Source organism: Cydia splendana, chromosome 14, assembly GCF_910591565.1.
Source record: "Cydia splendana chromosome 14, ilCydSple1.2, whole genome shotgun sequence".
Taxonomy (NCBI): domain Eukaryota; kingdom Metazoa; phylum Arthropoda; class Insecta; order Lepidoptera; family Tortricidae; genus Cydia; species Cydia splendana.
The window spans coordinates 7,369,155-7,383,960 of NC_085973.1; the positions used below are offsets into that span (position 1 = coordinate 7,369,155).

At 40.2% G+C, this 14,806-nt stretch overlaps 2 protein-coding genes across 3 annotated transcripts in view; one reads left to right on the plus strand and one right to left on the minus strand.

Annotated features, from left to right (window-relative positions):
- The window catches only part of LOC134797138 (chymotrypsin-like protease CTRL-1), a 30,392-nt gene that overhangs the window by 5,996 nt on the left and 9,590 nt on the right, over positions 1-14,806 (minus strand). For both annotated transcript variants that reach the window (XM_063769384.1, XM_063769383.1), the window contains exons 7-9: positions 13,568-13,668; positions 12,926-13,108; positions 12,562-12,726 (exon numbers count right to left, since the gene is read on the minus strand). In XM_063769384.1, the coding sequence (XP_063625454.1) occupies positions 12,616-12,726; positions 12,926-13,108; positions 13,568-13,668 (395 nt within the window). In that variant the 3' untranslated portion in view covers positions 12,562-12,615. The remainder of the gene's footprint in view (positions 1-12,561; positions 12,727-12,925; positions 13,109-13,567; positions 13,669-14,806) is intronic.
- LOC134797140 (GILT-like protein 1) lies at positions 2,759-12,115 on the plus strand. The gene is made up of 5 exons (XM_063769386.1): positions 2,759-3,004; positions 8,788-8,919; positions 9,610-9,783; positions 11,420-11,560; positions 11,908-12,115. The coding sequence occupies exons 1-5, from the start codon at positions 2,930-2,932 to the stop codon at positions 12,106-12,108; spliced, it is 723 nt and encodes a 240-aa protein (XP_063625456.1). The 5' UTR covers positions 2,759-2,929; the 3' UTR covers positions 12,109-12,115.

The following is a 14,806-nucleotide window of genomic DNA, read 5'->3' on the forward strand; positions in this document are numbered from 1 at the left end:
TAATGATTTTTGGTGATCATTCAATATATTTGGTATTTGAATACAATTTGAAGTGCAGTCGTAATTAAAGTGGTGGTACTTTTGTATGTTTAGGCCTTATTTTTTTGGTGTTCAGTAATTTTTTTTGGTAAGCATGATTTTTTTATTTAGGGTACCAAAGTATTTTTTGGTGGTCATTATATTTGTAGCCCAAAATAATTATTTTTTTCTTTTCAGTGTGCTATTGTTTTTGTTGGTCGACTCGTTTCGTGTTAGTGCCGGTTTTTTATTTCCTTTTATTGACCTTCATATCTTTATAACCGTTTGAGCTAGCTTCATGAAATTTGGGCTTCTAGATGTCCTTATGGATATAATTAAACACACGTAGTTTTATGTGTTTACGTTAAATATGTTTTGAGTTATAGAAGGGTCAAAAATGGCACCAAGTGGTTCGTGTAATGTTACACTCGGCGCTGGCTAGCCAGTTCCTTTGCTTGAACTTGGCTTGACACGCTGCCGCGTGTCTAGATAAAATAAGTTTAATCGAGAGTTGTCCCTCGTTAAGTTGCAAACTGGTGCAGTTAGGTAAGTACTTTGCAGTCAGCTACTGCAGAATACTAATAGTGTCCGACCGAAACATGTTTTTTTGCCAAAACCGAAACCGAATGTTCGGCTTTGGCTCTAGTTTCGGCCGAAACCGAAACCGAAACCGAGGCCGGGTACCGATCTTCACCTGGGCCTAAACGTCCGAATTGCCCCAGTGAGGCGAACTTTCATGCGAAGTCAAAGCCGTGCTTCATGCTTCAGGATAAGTAGTTGAGCACAGACTCCAACCAATGTCCATTGTATTAAAAAGCGAGATATTTCCTTGAGCGCTGGTGGGCTAGCAGTAAGAGGTGCGACTTTCAATCCGAAGGTCGCAGGTACAAACCCCGGCTCGTACCAATGAGTTTTTCGGAACATATAAAAAAAATATCATTTGATTTTTACTATTTGCTTTTCGGTGAAGGGAAAACATCGTGAGGAAGCCGGACTAGTCCCGATATGGCCTAGTTTACTCTCTGGGTTCGAGGGTCAGTCTGATGGCAGTCGCTTTCGTAAAAACTAGTGCCTACGCCAATTCTTGGGATTAGTTGTCAATTGAACCCCAGGCTCCCATGAGCCGTGGCAAAAATTCCGGGATTACGCGAGGAAGATGATGAGTTTTCTTATTATTCCTTTGCCCAGGCCCAGTAACATGCGACAGTGCTATCTCATTTACTCCGATACAATTACACAGTGTGCGCGTTATAGGTATTATAGTCTGTTCGGAAAGAGAAGAGTCGTGGAATGTATTGGGCCCCATACATTTCCCAACTCTTCTCTTTCCGCACAGACCCTAACAGCCTCTTAAGACTGCGTCGACCGTCTAGTGGCGCCCTCATTAGTGGAATTGTGTTTTATAATAAACCAATTAATTTCTGTACCTATACATGAATCAGTATAAGTCGGTACACATTAATAATTATTGTTGTCCTACTTATTCCCCAACTTTTGGTCTTTGTCACATAGTTTAGTTTCATAGTACGAAGTACCATTTCGTAAGTTTCGGCCCGGCCGAAAGGTCCGGCCGTTTTTTGGCCGAAACCGAATCTACAGCCGAAACATGATCTTTTGGCCGAAACTGGCCGAAACCGAAACCGAACCTTCGGTCGGACACTAGAATACTGTAAGTACCAACTTAGTAGTTGCGCATGTGACCCAACAGGTTTTGCGACGAGTGATTAGGACTTACGAAATGTTATCAGAGAATAGATTCCGTGTTCAACAGAAACGTTATTGTGCAAAAGTTAAAGTAAGTAAAAATTAAAATAAAAAAGACTTCATTGTGTTTCATTTCAGGTTAGGTACCATTTTTCTTAGACCGACAGGGTAGTACATAGGTAGCAGTTTTATTAAAGACACCGAAATCACAACATTCCTCCGTAATCAACACAACAACAATTCATCAAGCATAAAAGGAGATTGCGGCACATGTAGAGACCATCGTCTACACGCTTTAATCCAATTAAAGTCGGTCTTATCAAAGGATGTTTCTTATTATGTTATTAATGTTATTATCCACGTAGACAAGAGATGTCAACACTGAAAAAAAATGCCCGCAGTTAGGTATTCGTATTCTATGTAGTTCATTAACAGTAACGAATTTACGGAGTTCGACAAATACCAAATTATCATCAGTAGGTAGGTACTTTTAGATATCATATCAGCTGATAGAAGTCTGGACAAAAGGCCTCCCCCAAATATATCCAAAACAACAAGAGAATCATAAGATACGCTGCTCGCATCATACAACGGTTCTCTGCGATTTAGACCAGAAGGCCTATCGTAAAATCGTATATCTTATGCGTAGGTATTATTCTAGCAATAGAGAGGCATATACTTAACGAAATTTCGATTTTTGCGGTAGACCCTTAGGTATGTATATAAGTAAAACTTGTTGTTCTCTAACTTTTCTCTTAGTTGTTGTTGCTTTTAAATAAGAAACGTATTTCTTCTACACTTAAAGGTAAATATCAATTATCAAGATTACAGCAAGAAAAACAAAAAATAAGTAACACTTAACTTTTCACCTCCACAGCTTCCTTACTATGTACTTATTAGAATTCTGTGTATTTTTTTTATATGCACTCTGTCTACATGCGGCTATTATACCTAACACGCAAAGGCTCTTTTGCTCACTCTTAATTAATAAAATGTCCATATAAATAAAGTATAGAATGCTATAACTCGCGTGTAAATCTATAAAACCAGATTGGCGGCGTTGTAACAACATATGACCACCAGTAATTGTACTATTCACTCGTGTTATTTACACAAATGGAGTAAACTCAATGTTACGTGAATTTCAAGTGCTGAAATTAAAAATAAGTCGGACAGTTTGTGAGTGAAGCGTAGGTTTTTCGTGAAAATGGAGAGTTTTTGGTGCATCGTGCTTGTTTTGGTTTTCGGGAATCTGGCTGATGGAGTTAGAGGACCACAAAAGGTAAGATTAATTTTTAGCCTGTCCAGTCTCTATTATGTATTTTCCCTCTGTTTTCACAAAAATATATATAATATTGTTACCTAGCTTTGAATAAGACAGGACGGGTCGACTACGACTATCCCGTCCACCCCGTATCCCGTGACCATTAAGGGGCCACTTACACCATCCCACTAAGGCGGGGTTAACCGGTTAAACCTGGAGTTACCATGGTTACCAGTACAATTTGAAACCACTTTTAGCCGTCTATATTGGCCGTTGGTTGGTTTGGGGTTGGTGGGCAGTTAAAAAAAACTTAAAAAAATTGTGGATATGGTTTGGTCCAGGTTGGTAACTAAAACTAGGGGTTTATAGTAGTGTCCGACCGAAGGTTCGGTTTCGGTTTCGGTTTCGGCCAGTTTCGGCCAAAAAATCATGTTTCGGCTGTAGTTTCGGTTTCGGCCAAAAAACGGCCGAACCTTTCGGCCGGGCCGAAACTTACGAAATGGTACTTCGTACTATGAAACTAAACTATGTGACAAAGACCAAAAGTTGGGGAATAAGTAGGACAACAATATTAATATGTACCTACATAGGTATACTGATTCATGTATATTAGGTACCTACAGAAATTAATTGGTTCATTATAAAACACAATTCCACTAATGAGGGCGCCACTACACGGTCGACGCAGTATTAAGAGGCTGTTAATACCTATAACGCGCACACTGTCTAATTGTATCGGAGTAAATGAGATAGCACTGTCGCATGTTACTGGGCCTGGGCAAAGGAATAATAAGAAAGCTCATCATCTTCCTCGCGTAATCCCGGAATTTTTGCCACGGGTCAAGGGAGCCTGGGGTCCAATTGACAACTAATCCCAAGAATTGGCGTAGGCACTAGTTTTTACGAAAGCGACTGCCATAAGACTGACCTTCGAACCCAGAGAGTAAACTAGTCCGTATCGGGACTAGTCCGGCTTCCTCACGATGTTTTTCCTTCACCGAAAAGCAAATAGTAAATATCGAATGATATTTTGTATATAGGTAAGTTCCGAAAAACTCATTGGTACGAGCCGGGGTTTGTACTTTGTACCTACGACCTTCGGATTGAAAGTCGCACGCTCTTATCGCTAGGCCACCAGCGCTCAAGGAAATATCTCGCTTTTTGATACAATGGACATTGGTTGGAGTCTGATGTGCTCAACTACTTATCCTAAAGCAGTGGTGGGCAAAGTACGGCCCGCGGGCCATCTGCGGCCCGCGAATGGATTTTATTCGGCCCGCCGCCGGTCCTATGAAATAATTAGTATATGACATTGGCCCACGATTATCAATTTATCACAAATCAAAATAAATTTTGGCTACAATTCTGGCCCTCCACTTAAATTTTCTAAACTTTCTGGCCCCCCATGAAGAAAGTTTAGGCCCAGGTGAAAATCGGTACCCGGCCTTGCGATATTGTCAACAAAAAATTTGTTTTTGGTTGACCCTGTAATCCCTGTATCTACATGTTGGCTTGACTGGTGAATGAATAGAGTTAGACCAAGAAAATTCTGCAATTATTTTGATAGCACACGCAGTGCAACTAGTGCAAATGTTATTTATACGTCATAATTTCATAAAAGTTTTGACGTTTAAAATAACACTTGCACTGCGTGTGTTATTAAAATCGTTGCAGAATTAACTTGGTCTAACTCTAGTAATTTTCTTAAGAAACTTTCTAAAAAAACTGCTTAAGTAACATCAATTTCAAGGACATAGGGTATTGACAGCCCCATAATATGTGTTAAAAAGCGGTTTTATGATATTTTTTCAACGATTTTAACAAGTCTACAAAAGGTTCGGTTTCGGTTTCGGCAAAAAAACATGTTTCGGTCGGACACTAGTTTATAGTTTTATACCTGGTTTGATTTGAGTTTCGAGTTTGAAGTAAGTACTTGCGCGAGTGTATTTTATTAATTTGTTCACATTCTAGTAACATTTGTCACTGAAACCTTTATAATATTTCGGATGTAGGTATGAGTAATATTTGTTTACTTAAATGTATATTTGTATAACGACTGTTGAAACCTGTAGAAATTACTGTAGCGAACAACCGAAAATTTACCAGGTGACGAAACACATTGTTAAAAACTTTGAATGCCGACAGATTACAATGATGGATGGATGGCTGTTTTTAGGATTCCTTATATGAAACTCTCATAATGTTTGTAATGGTAGGGGAGCCCAAGAGGGGATTTTTGTGTTTACTGGAGCGCGTCAGATTAAGATATGAGTGATATCTTGGTACCCCGTGTAGTCTACCTTTACCCCTTTTAGCCATCTATGTTGAGCCCTTGGTTGGTGGGGGGTTGGTGGGGGGTGTAACAAATTATTAAGCAGATTGTGGATTTGGCCATATTAGTCCAAATTAACGCTATAATTGTGCTATGAATAAATCTGATAATTATTTGCACGCATTTCCTTAATCTGACGGTTACAATGTAAAAATTAGGCGTCAAACTTGTGTTCGTCAGATTAAGAAAATGCCTACAAATAAGTGTTATATTAAGTTATAGTAACGACCAAACCCACAAACTGCTTAAACGATTTTTTAACCCTCCACCAACATTCCGAAATTTAAAAAAAATTGTAGACGCTTTCCGGCTCGCTGGAAAAAAAAACTTTATATGACTTTTTTTCTTCTTATCATCTAATATTTCGATTCCAATAGGTCTGTACGACGCTCGAGGAAATCCTGATTTAGCACCGTGGGCTCCCCTACTATAAGTCACATTTTTCGGCACTTCGGTAAGACACAACATTGCCTACGCCGACAAAGCCGTATAGGCCCCGTGCATGAACTATAGGGGGATTTTTGGCGCGAGGCGTAAATGTGTCGTTTATGCTTCCGATGTAGCCCACGAGATGGCACAATATGCAGTATGCACAAGGAAACGTACCGACGAGAACGGTAGATAGTAGCACTTGCTTTGGCAATGTACATGTGCACATATGTTTCCGATTCAGGCCACAAGATGGCAGACCCTCCAACGCGCACGGTCCCTATGTTATTTTGGCAGGTGTGACTGCCATGTTGATGTAGATAGAGTAGATAGATTCTACGTGGTCAATTCAAACTTACGTAAGTTACGAAAATTTGTTATCAGTCGCCCGTGCATATTGCATATAACTTTGCCCACCGCGTCACAGTTCAGTAAAAGCGAAATAAACTTAAAAGTAGTTACAGTACATACCTACACTTTCTTGAGAAACTACTTGTAAGTTATTGCGCTTTTATTGAACTGTGACGCAAAGTTATGTTAAATTGTAACAAGCGTTTTGGTCTTATTAAGCTATGGACTATTGGTGGTACTCAGGGTTCGTGGGTCTGACGCTCTATTGTCACACTACACGTCTGTGTTATTCTAAGAATCTATTTGCCAACTAAATTAATTCTAGAGAGAGAAAATGAGTAATATTGGGCGCCAGCACGCTATAGAGCGTACAAAATAGGTAAAGCTAAGATGAAAAAAAGAAAACTATTGTTCAAGCTCGACACAATTAAATATAATTTCCAAAGCTTCACACAAGGAAAACAGTAGTAGTACAGTAAAGCAGTACAGAAAATAACCTTATGCTATTAAGTATACTAAGAACACTATGCTATTCGGACTGGCTAGGCAGTCTCAGTTAAAGTTTATTAAGTCTATACACTAATTATGCACTGAGCACTTGAAGTTTATTAAGAGGCCACTATTGCGTGAAGCTAATTAAAGTCTATTAATACTAGCACACCTAAATCACGTGTTTATAGTAAAAGGCAGTCTGGCTGTGTCCACGTGTTACGCCAGAGGCGCATAGGTTGGAGCCAAAAGCCGCGGTGACACGTGCCGAAACCGTCAGCCACGTGTCCAAGTGGCCGCCTATCTACCACGCCAACGTCGCGATGCGCAACAGTAATCACGAGCTCGATAGAGCCAATAACAAATTAGATCTGACCACACCTGAGTCACGTGTCCATAGCGGAAGACGGTGAAGCCGTGGCCACGCACTGCTCCAGAGGCGCGCAGGGGAACAGCCAAGAGTCGCGGTGACACGCGGTGATACCGTCAGCCACGTGTCCAGGTGGCTGCCTGCCCGCTTCGCCAACGTCGCGATGAACAGCACGAAGCTCCAGCCCAAGGTCCACAGCAACGCCCAGCGCCGACACGTGCCCGAAGAAAGAACCCAGGGTAGAGACCGGCATTAAAGCTAAAGGAAAAAACACATATTGAAACGCAATATGAAAAGGATTGAGGTTACGCACATGTTAGACCTTGTTCTCCACTGAAATTAACTAGACATTAACCAAACTGACACACCGATCTGGTATTTACAGGAAAACTTACAAATTGGCCATGCGGTCATCCGACACACATGGACAAGGACAGAAAAAGGTTACACTTCCTACAATAAAATCGCAAATGCTTACCCGGAGTTCAATTGAAGCTGCCGATGCTACACTGCCGACATTTATAAAAAAATAATCCTAATTTTGCCCTTATAGGGACTTAATATGGGACGCCATGTTGAGTTCTGTTTGCTGTAATAAAAGAAATGGAAAATCAGTATTGACAAACGTTGCAGAGAGCGGGCTATATTCTCCTAACATTAAACACTTGCGCTGTGACTTACCTTGCTACAAGAAGTCGAGATGTATTCCCATATTTTACAGGGATGGCTCCCGTACAAAGCGACCAGAGAAGATCTACACCAACTTTCTCACATGGCTGCGGAAATCTCAGTGACTTGATCGCGCTCGACAATCAATTTCCTCTCTTGTTATTTTTTTAATCTACATCCGCGCTTCACAGCCAAGGAATTTTGCCAGGCATTGCAAACGATGTCCCAAACAATATTTGAAAATTATCATATTAAAAGACTAACGATATTGAGTATTAATATTTTAGAAGAATTAAACCTAAATCTTTCAATCATTAAAGAAAATCTTTAATACTAAAATAAGAACCATAAAGTTTCCTAGAGTAACAGCTTGCGACTAAGTGATCAAGTGCCATCTTGTGCGGATAGATGGCGCTGAAGACAATCCTGTGCGGTCTGTCCAACCACAATGCCGCTAGGTGTCGTTGTGAGTACCAAACTAAACAAAGGAAATTTCCGCTGCTACGTTTGAAACGTAACAAAATGTTAGGGGCAAAGTTTTATAGTTTTACGGCAACTAATTATTTGTAAGGAGGATATCCGAGGCACAGAAGTAGCCGCATATTTTGAATAATACTGTCGTAAACGCGCGTACAACGTACAACAAAGTCAACAAACCTACCAGAGCACTTTTCCCCCTAGTTAGGTTAACAGCACATGTTGACCGGTAGGCCTTCAGTATGTAGAGCATCGAAAGTACTAGAGTAGATACATGCTTCATGTAGATGTATGGAACCAAAGCCTACGAGACTTGTCGGGATAAATGATAAAATCGTAACCTACTGACGCTAGTAACCCTACTAACAACGCTACTAACTTATAGAGTGCAATGCAAATAAAAGATAAAAAAGCTACTTTATTCATAGTACTATCGGTATCACCCTGGTTGAGTACCTACTCTCCGTAGAGGGCCTTCATGAAATCGCCACGCTTTCCTGTCTTTAGCAATACTTTTGGTCTTAGTGACGTACGATTGCCGTTCGTCGATTGTTATCCCAAAAGCAATGCTCGTAATTTTCGCCTCTACACGATATCACCTATCACCTATTCAGATCCTTATACACTTCGCTTTTATTTTTAGTAATAGTGGGTACCTATTGACCGTATCGTGATTTTCCACAGGTACTTCTTTCGGTGTACTACGAGAGCCAATGCGTAGACAGCAAGGTTTTCGTGCTGGAACAGCTGCGGCCCGCACTGCAACTATTGGACAAACATATCAAGCTGCAACTCGTTCCGTTTGGGAAGTCGAGGGTAAACTTTCATTTGAGTTATTTTGTCAAGGTGTGATGGCTTGGGGCTATTGTGACTCTTCCGAGTGTCACATGCACGTTTCTAAACCTTTACTTTTTACGAATATTTTTGAGGCACACTAGATATATCGTACAATTCGTTCGTGTTCACCACACCACAGCACACCTACCTATCACATCTCCAATAGTTGGATCCATCTAATAAGCTAGGCAAAGTTATGCAGGAAAATAAGTCTTAACCTTTTCGACGCCGTGTCAAACACAAAAGCTGTCACTCGGACGCCACGTCACCGAAGTGTCAAAACTGAAATTGAACTTTATGCATATGCACGTAGGTCTGTGTTGCTCTGTGGTCTGTGACCGATTAATCTGTCTTTGGCGTTGAACCTGCGGTGCGGATATATCGGTCATTGGCGGCCAAAAGGTTAAAGCTCTCTTTTTTGGCGTTAATCTTAGAAAAACTTAGGACTTTCGGTGAAGTAGGTGAGGTACCTATCTAGATAATGTTCTTATCTCTTTCAATTAGTAGATACAAATTCACAACATAAAAAACACATTGGTGCTTCTTATGAAATCTTCCAGAATTTTTCGAGGACAATTTCAGATAATTTACGCAACTTGCATATCTGTATGCTTTTGACAGATTTCCCAAAAAAAGTGCCAAGTTTTGTGACATGATCTCAACTTTCAGAGTGTAAACTACGGCGATGACGGGTTCGAGTGCCAGCATGGCCCGTCAGAATGCCTGGGCAACATGGTGCAGGACTGCGCGCTGTATCAGATGAGGCACCAATCCAACCTAGAGCAGCTTGCTTACGTAGCCTGTGAGATGGAGAGAGAAGCGGGATCCAGGGGAAGCTTGGAGGTAAGGATCAGCTTAACTCCCAGAGGGTAAACTACGGTGACGACGGGTTCGAGTACTTGGAGTGCCAGCATGGTCTTATCTGAATGTCTGGGTAACATGGTGCAGGACTGCGCGCTGTATCAGATGAGGCACCAATCCAACCTAGAGCAGCTGGCTTACGTAGATTGTGAGATGGAGAGTGAAGCGGGATCCAGGGGAAGCTTGGAGGTAAGGATTAGCTTAACTTCCAGAGCATAAACTACGGTGACGACGGGTTTGAGTGCAAGCATCATCCATCGGAACAGAATTAGGGCTTGCATTATCCGTCTATTTTTTGTATCCGGATATTTCGAATATTTATAATTTTACTATCCGGATATCCGGATAAAACGGATAATTCGAATACTTGCTTTTTATTTAACAAAACTCACACGAACTTTATAAAAAAATTTAATAGAATCAAATTTTACGTATAAAAGGTCGCGTAACAGCAAATGCTAAGGTATTTTTAGGAGATCTACCTTTTCGTCGAAATTTTGTTGTCCGAATTTTACTTGGTAAAATTTTCTCTGAAGCTTTACAGTGACATGACAATCAACCTTCGGCAAATTTTATTTTTAACAATATATAGTTTATGGAGATAGTTCAACCCTCCGCTTAATATTGGCACCCTGCGCTGCGAAATTCATTTCTTAAGTGACTTCAGATGATCACAAGATATTTGACGTTTTATTCATTAAAATTTTACAACCATGAATTATATAATTATGGTCAAACTCTTCTTCAGTTAAGAAATTGGCGTCTTATTGGTATATACTGGCCGTGGTTTTGATGATATTTAGAGAATCGATTACGTCTTCTAACTGCTGAGACACATTGCATTTAAGGTCAATCAAGGCTTTCATTACAGATTTATTCAAATGCAGAATGCTAAAACTTTCTTATCATGTCTGAACAGCTACTGCATCTCGTTCGGCAGTTCAATATCAACCAAAGTTCTCCTCCGTTGGACCCATTTTAGTTCTTTTCGCACGTTATTAACAATGTATTCAGACGCTAACAATAATGCAGCGCAGCGCGTTTGACAGGAACACGGTACAAGTACATTCAAAGTTACTTGTTACTTTTTACGGAGCTAGGTCGATCTGCATGAGATTGTTCCCAAATATTAAAAAAAAATAAGAGAGTAGACGACAATCAAGGAGAAATACTTAAATAATCAGTTTTTATATCGTAAAAATGTATCTAAATAAATAAATTAATCAACCGACATCGTTTATGTTATAATTTCCAACGTTTTTGAAATAGTTTTCTTAAAAATTTGAATGATATTTTTGTCATAAATGGTATTCTAATTATTCGTTTTATCCGGATAGCAACCTCTTCTAAATCCGGATAGTAAATTGGTCGGATATCCGGATAAAACGGTTATCCGGATATCCGGATTGCAAGCCCTAATCAGAATGTCTCGTCAACATGGTGCAGGACTGCGCGCTGATCATGAGACACCAGTCTAACCTGGAACAGCTAGCTTAAGTTGAATGTTCCTCTTTTCAAATAAAAAAGTATTACTCGAATCGGAGGGTAGGGTAGAATTACAAAAAAAAATATGTACATGTTACATTAAAATGAATGTAATTGTGTTTATTTATTTCAGTGTGTCCGAAGAGCTGGGCTACGGACGGAGCAGGTGGAAAACTGTTTGAACAGCAGACAAGGAACGGGGCTGCAGCTGGACTCCGAGTATCTGACGCTGCTGATGAAGCCCAAGTTCATACCTACTATCACCGTGGACTTGGTAGGACACTTTTAATATTCATGCAGTTATTATGTTCCATTTTTCTGTCGTACCGTATATATATATCAATTACTAAGGGCCTGTTAACTGCATCTTCCGTCTAGGCTAATTTTAGGCACAAAATACGACCTTGAATAACGTCACACTCACTTTTCCATGTCTTTCTGTGGGGCGGTTGTTTTGAAAAATACAACGTTACAGCTACATTCAAGAGAATCTCACCTTACACTATCATACGGCAATACCTAAGGCACCTAAGTGATGTCAAGCAGAAAACCCACTTTAGGCGTCGAAGTCTAGTTTGAAAGTGAGGTCGGCATCCTATATAATGTTAATGTTATTTCCAGTTATTCGACCAGCACGTGCAAGATAACGCGCTGGTGGACCTGACGGAGACCCTCTGCGCAGAGCCAGTGCTCGAGAAAACTGCCGCCTGCGCACACTATTATAATACCCTGGCGTTGAAACATCTGTCCTCGTACCCATTCGACGATGAGCCGGAGAACATACCACTCTACAAGTATCAGACGTACTTTTATATTGATTAAAGCTATGTTTCTGTGGATCTATATCATTTTATTTGTATTAACAGTAGCTTCACTAGAACAACCAATCAATTAGATATAGTTACACGCCATAAAAAAGGTGAATTGATGCTAATATTGATTGATTGGTGATTGAATAGGTGCATTGCTGTCATTGTATTCCCTCTTCTCGGTATCATAAAGATCTTTAGTATAATACAGTTTGTAGCTCTGGTACGCGCAGTGGTTTAGAAAACTGCTGCTTGTTTCTACTACTACAACTGCGATACCACATAGGTTCTGCTCTTAACGAATGGTCGACAAACCAGAGCAGCAGAAATTACCCACTACTTTACGAGTCTTCGTATTCCTTTTTCTACCTAATGCAACAAAATACCCAAATGATGAAAGGAAAGTACAATTATAATGTTTTATCACAAATGCTAGCTCTGGTGTTAATGTTTTTTATTTTGTTACTGATCCTCAGTAGGTATTGTTAATGATTCTGTTGTACTTATTGCATAACATGGATTAGGAAGGCGAATTGTCGATGATCCATTTGTGGTAGTGCGCGATGTTCGTGTAGACGCTGGGAACGCCCTCGCTCCCGCAGTTTTCTGACCCGAACGACACTATGCCCACCTGAAAACCGAATAAGTAATTTTTAATGTAATGCTCAGAAATGCAACACTAAAATCTGATAATGAGCAAGAGCGGCACCCCTCCAAAACCAGAGTAGGCTCTGCCTCATTTTCCCCCATCGCAGTAGACTTTCGTAGACAGAGACGTAGAAGCCTCCAAGGATACGCTCACGAAAATGGAAACAGCGGGATTTTCATACCTGGTAATATTGTCCATCTCGGCTGAGCAAGAGCGGCGCCCCTCCAAAGCCAGAGCAGGCGTCTCTGCCCTCTTCGCCGCCGGCGCACAGTTCACCTTCTTGGATGGGGACTGAGTCTCCGAAGACGCGCTCACACATCGACAAGGAGACCATAGGGACTTCGAGCTGCTGCTGCCGAGTCACCTAAACGTAGATGAAAAATAAAAATGTTTAGAGGTAGGACGTGGGTACGCGGGGACGTGGGTGGGTGGGGAGGTGGGGCGTTGGTGGGTGGGTAGGACGCACTATTTGGCTTGCAACGTATGTACATATTCAGACCCCCAAATACAGAAGTTTCGGCGTAAGTAGACATGGTTGACATAAAAGTCACAAAAGTACGAAGATTTTTACGGAACAAGAAAAGATTTAAAGACCTACTGACTACAATGCTTTATTTAATGAATGATGATTGCATCCAATTAGTTACCTACATTCACAATAACATGTCACTACACTTTTTGCGCGTCTGACACGACCACGTCCAAAACGACACATAAGGTCGTTGAATTTAAATCAATGTCCATCATAGATAATCGCTTAACTCATGATTATCATAAGTAAATTCAACTGTATTATCAAGCAGTAAAGTTTAGAATTGCTTACCAAGTTGTTCTGTCCAGATAATTTGCCCCATCCGACCAGCAAAGCGCGCTCATTTATTACGACTTCCGGCTTGTCGTTCAAGCAGATCGGCGCTACAGATACTGAAATAAATAAAATAGTAATTAGCGATGACATTGACTGGGTCATTGAAAATAGTTTTCTCAATAATATTCGTTACATCATTAATCTGATAAATTTGACCTACACGTACCTACCTACCTAACAATGCTGCGATGATAGGTAATACACATACACATAAGGTAATACTTATTTAGGGAAATAAATAAATAGGTATTATATGGACAATCTTATACAAACAAATCGACCTAGTCAGTAAGCTCAATAAGGCTCGTATTGGTGCCAATGGTGATACTAGACGGCCATACATTTAACACTTAGATACTGACATAGAAAACATCCATAACTCGGGAACAAATATTTACGGTAAACACAGAAATAAATGCCATTACCAGGATTCGAATCCTGGACCTCCTGTTTCGTAGGCAAGATCACTACCGTCTAGGACAGGAGGCCATTAAGCTACAACGGTGTAAGTTACAAGCAGAAATCTCCTGTATTGCAGATTATAATAAAATTACTTATTTATGTTAGAAAGCCTGAAAAGATCTACCGGAGGTTTTTAAATATAACATGAGAGTTTGACAGACAAGAACGCAGCAGATGATAGTTTTAAGTAACTATATTTTATTTGAGGTTTTGAGGAGGTAATCTCTGTACATTCTGTAGATCGACTGCGACAGGGATAAAATTACTTTTAAAATCTTCTGGTTCTGCGCACTATTCTCCTTCTTTCTCTATTGCTCCTTCCCTGTTCTGTAAATAATGCGACGTCCACTGCGGCTTTCTTTATTATGCTTGGAACCCGTTCTGTGACTATGACTTTCACATCTTTTAAAATTAAGTTCAATTTATGTACGAGCTTGTCCACTTTTGTTTGTCTCATTGTGAATATTGCAATTAAGTTAGAATTTTGTGTTGCTTGTTATTACATTGTTTGGTGTTTTTAGGTTTGTTGACAGACTGTCATTTAGTTTTCAATAGTTTATCATGAAGTATTTTTCTGTGAGTTTTCATACTTTTGTGGAACATGGCATAAAAAAACACGAAACTTTTTGCGTAGTGGGCGCCACTACCACAATCCATCACAATCTGGGGGTCTACCGCGAAACAAGAAAATCGAAATTTCGTTATATCTAACCTCTCTATCACTCTACCACA

Excerpts from the sequence above, each read along its gene's own strand:
- LOC134797140 (XM_063769386.1), top strand. The coding sequence starts at position 2,930 with ATGGAGAGTTTTTGGTGCATCGTGCTTGTTTTGGTTTTCGGGAATCTG. Across the intron at positions 8,920-9,609 it reads TTCCGTTTGGGAAGTCGAGG|AGTGTAAACTACGGCGATGA; the intron begins GTAAACTTTCAT and ends CTCAACTTTCAG. Across the intron at positions 9,784-11,419 it reads GATCCAGGGGAAGCTTGGAG|TGTGTCCGAAGAGCTGGGCT; the intron begins GTAAGGATCAGC and ends TATTTATTTCAG.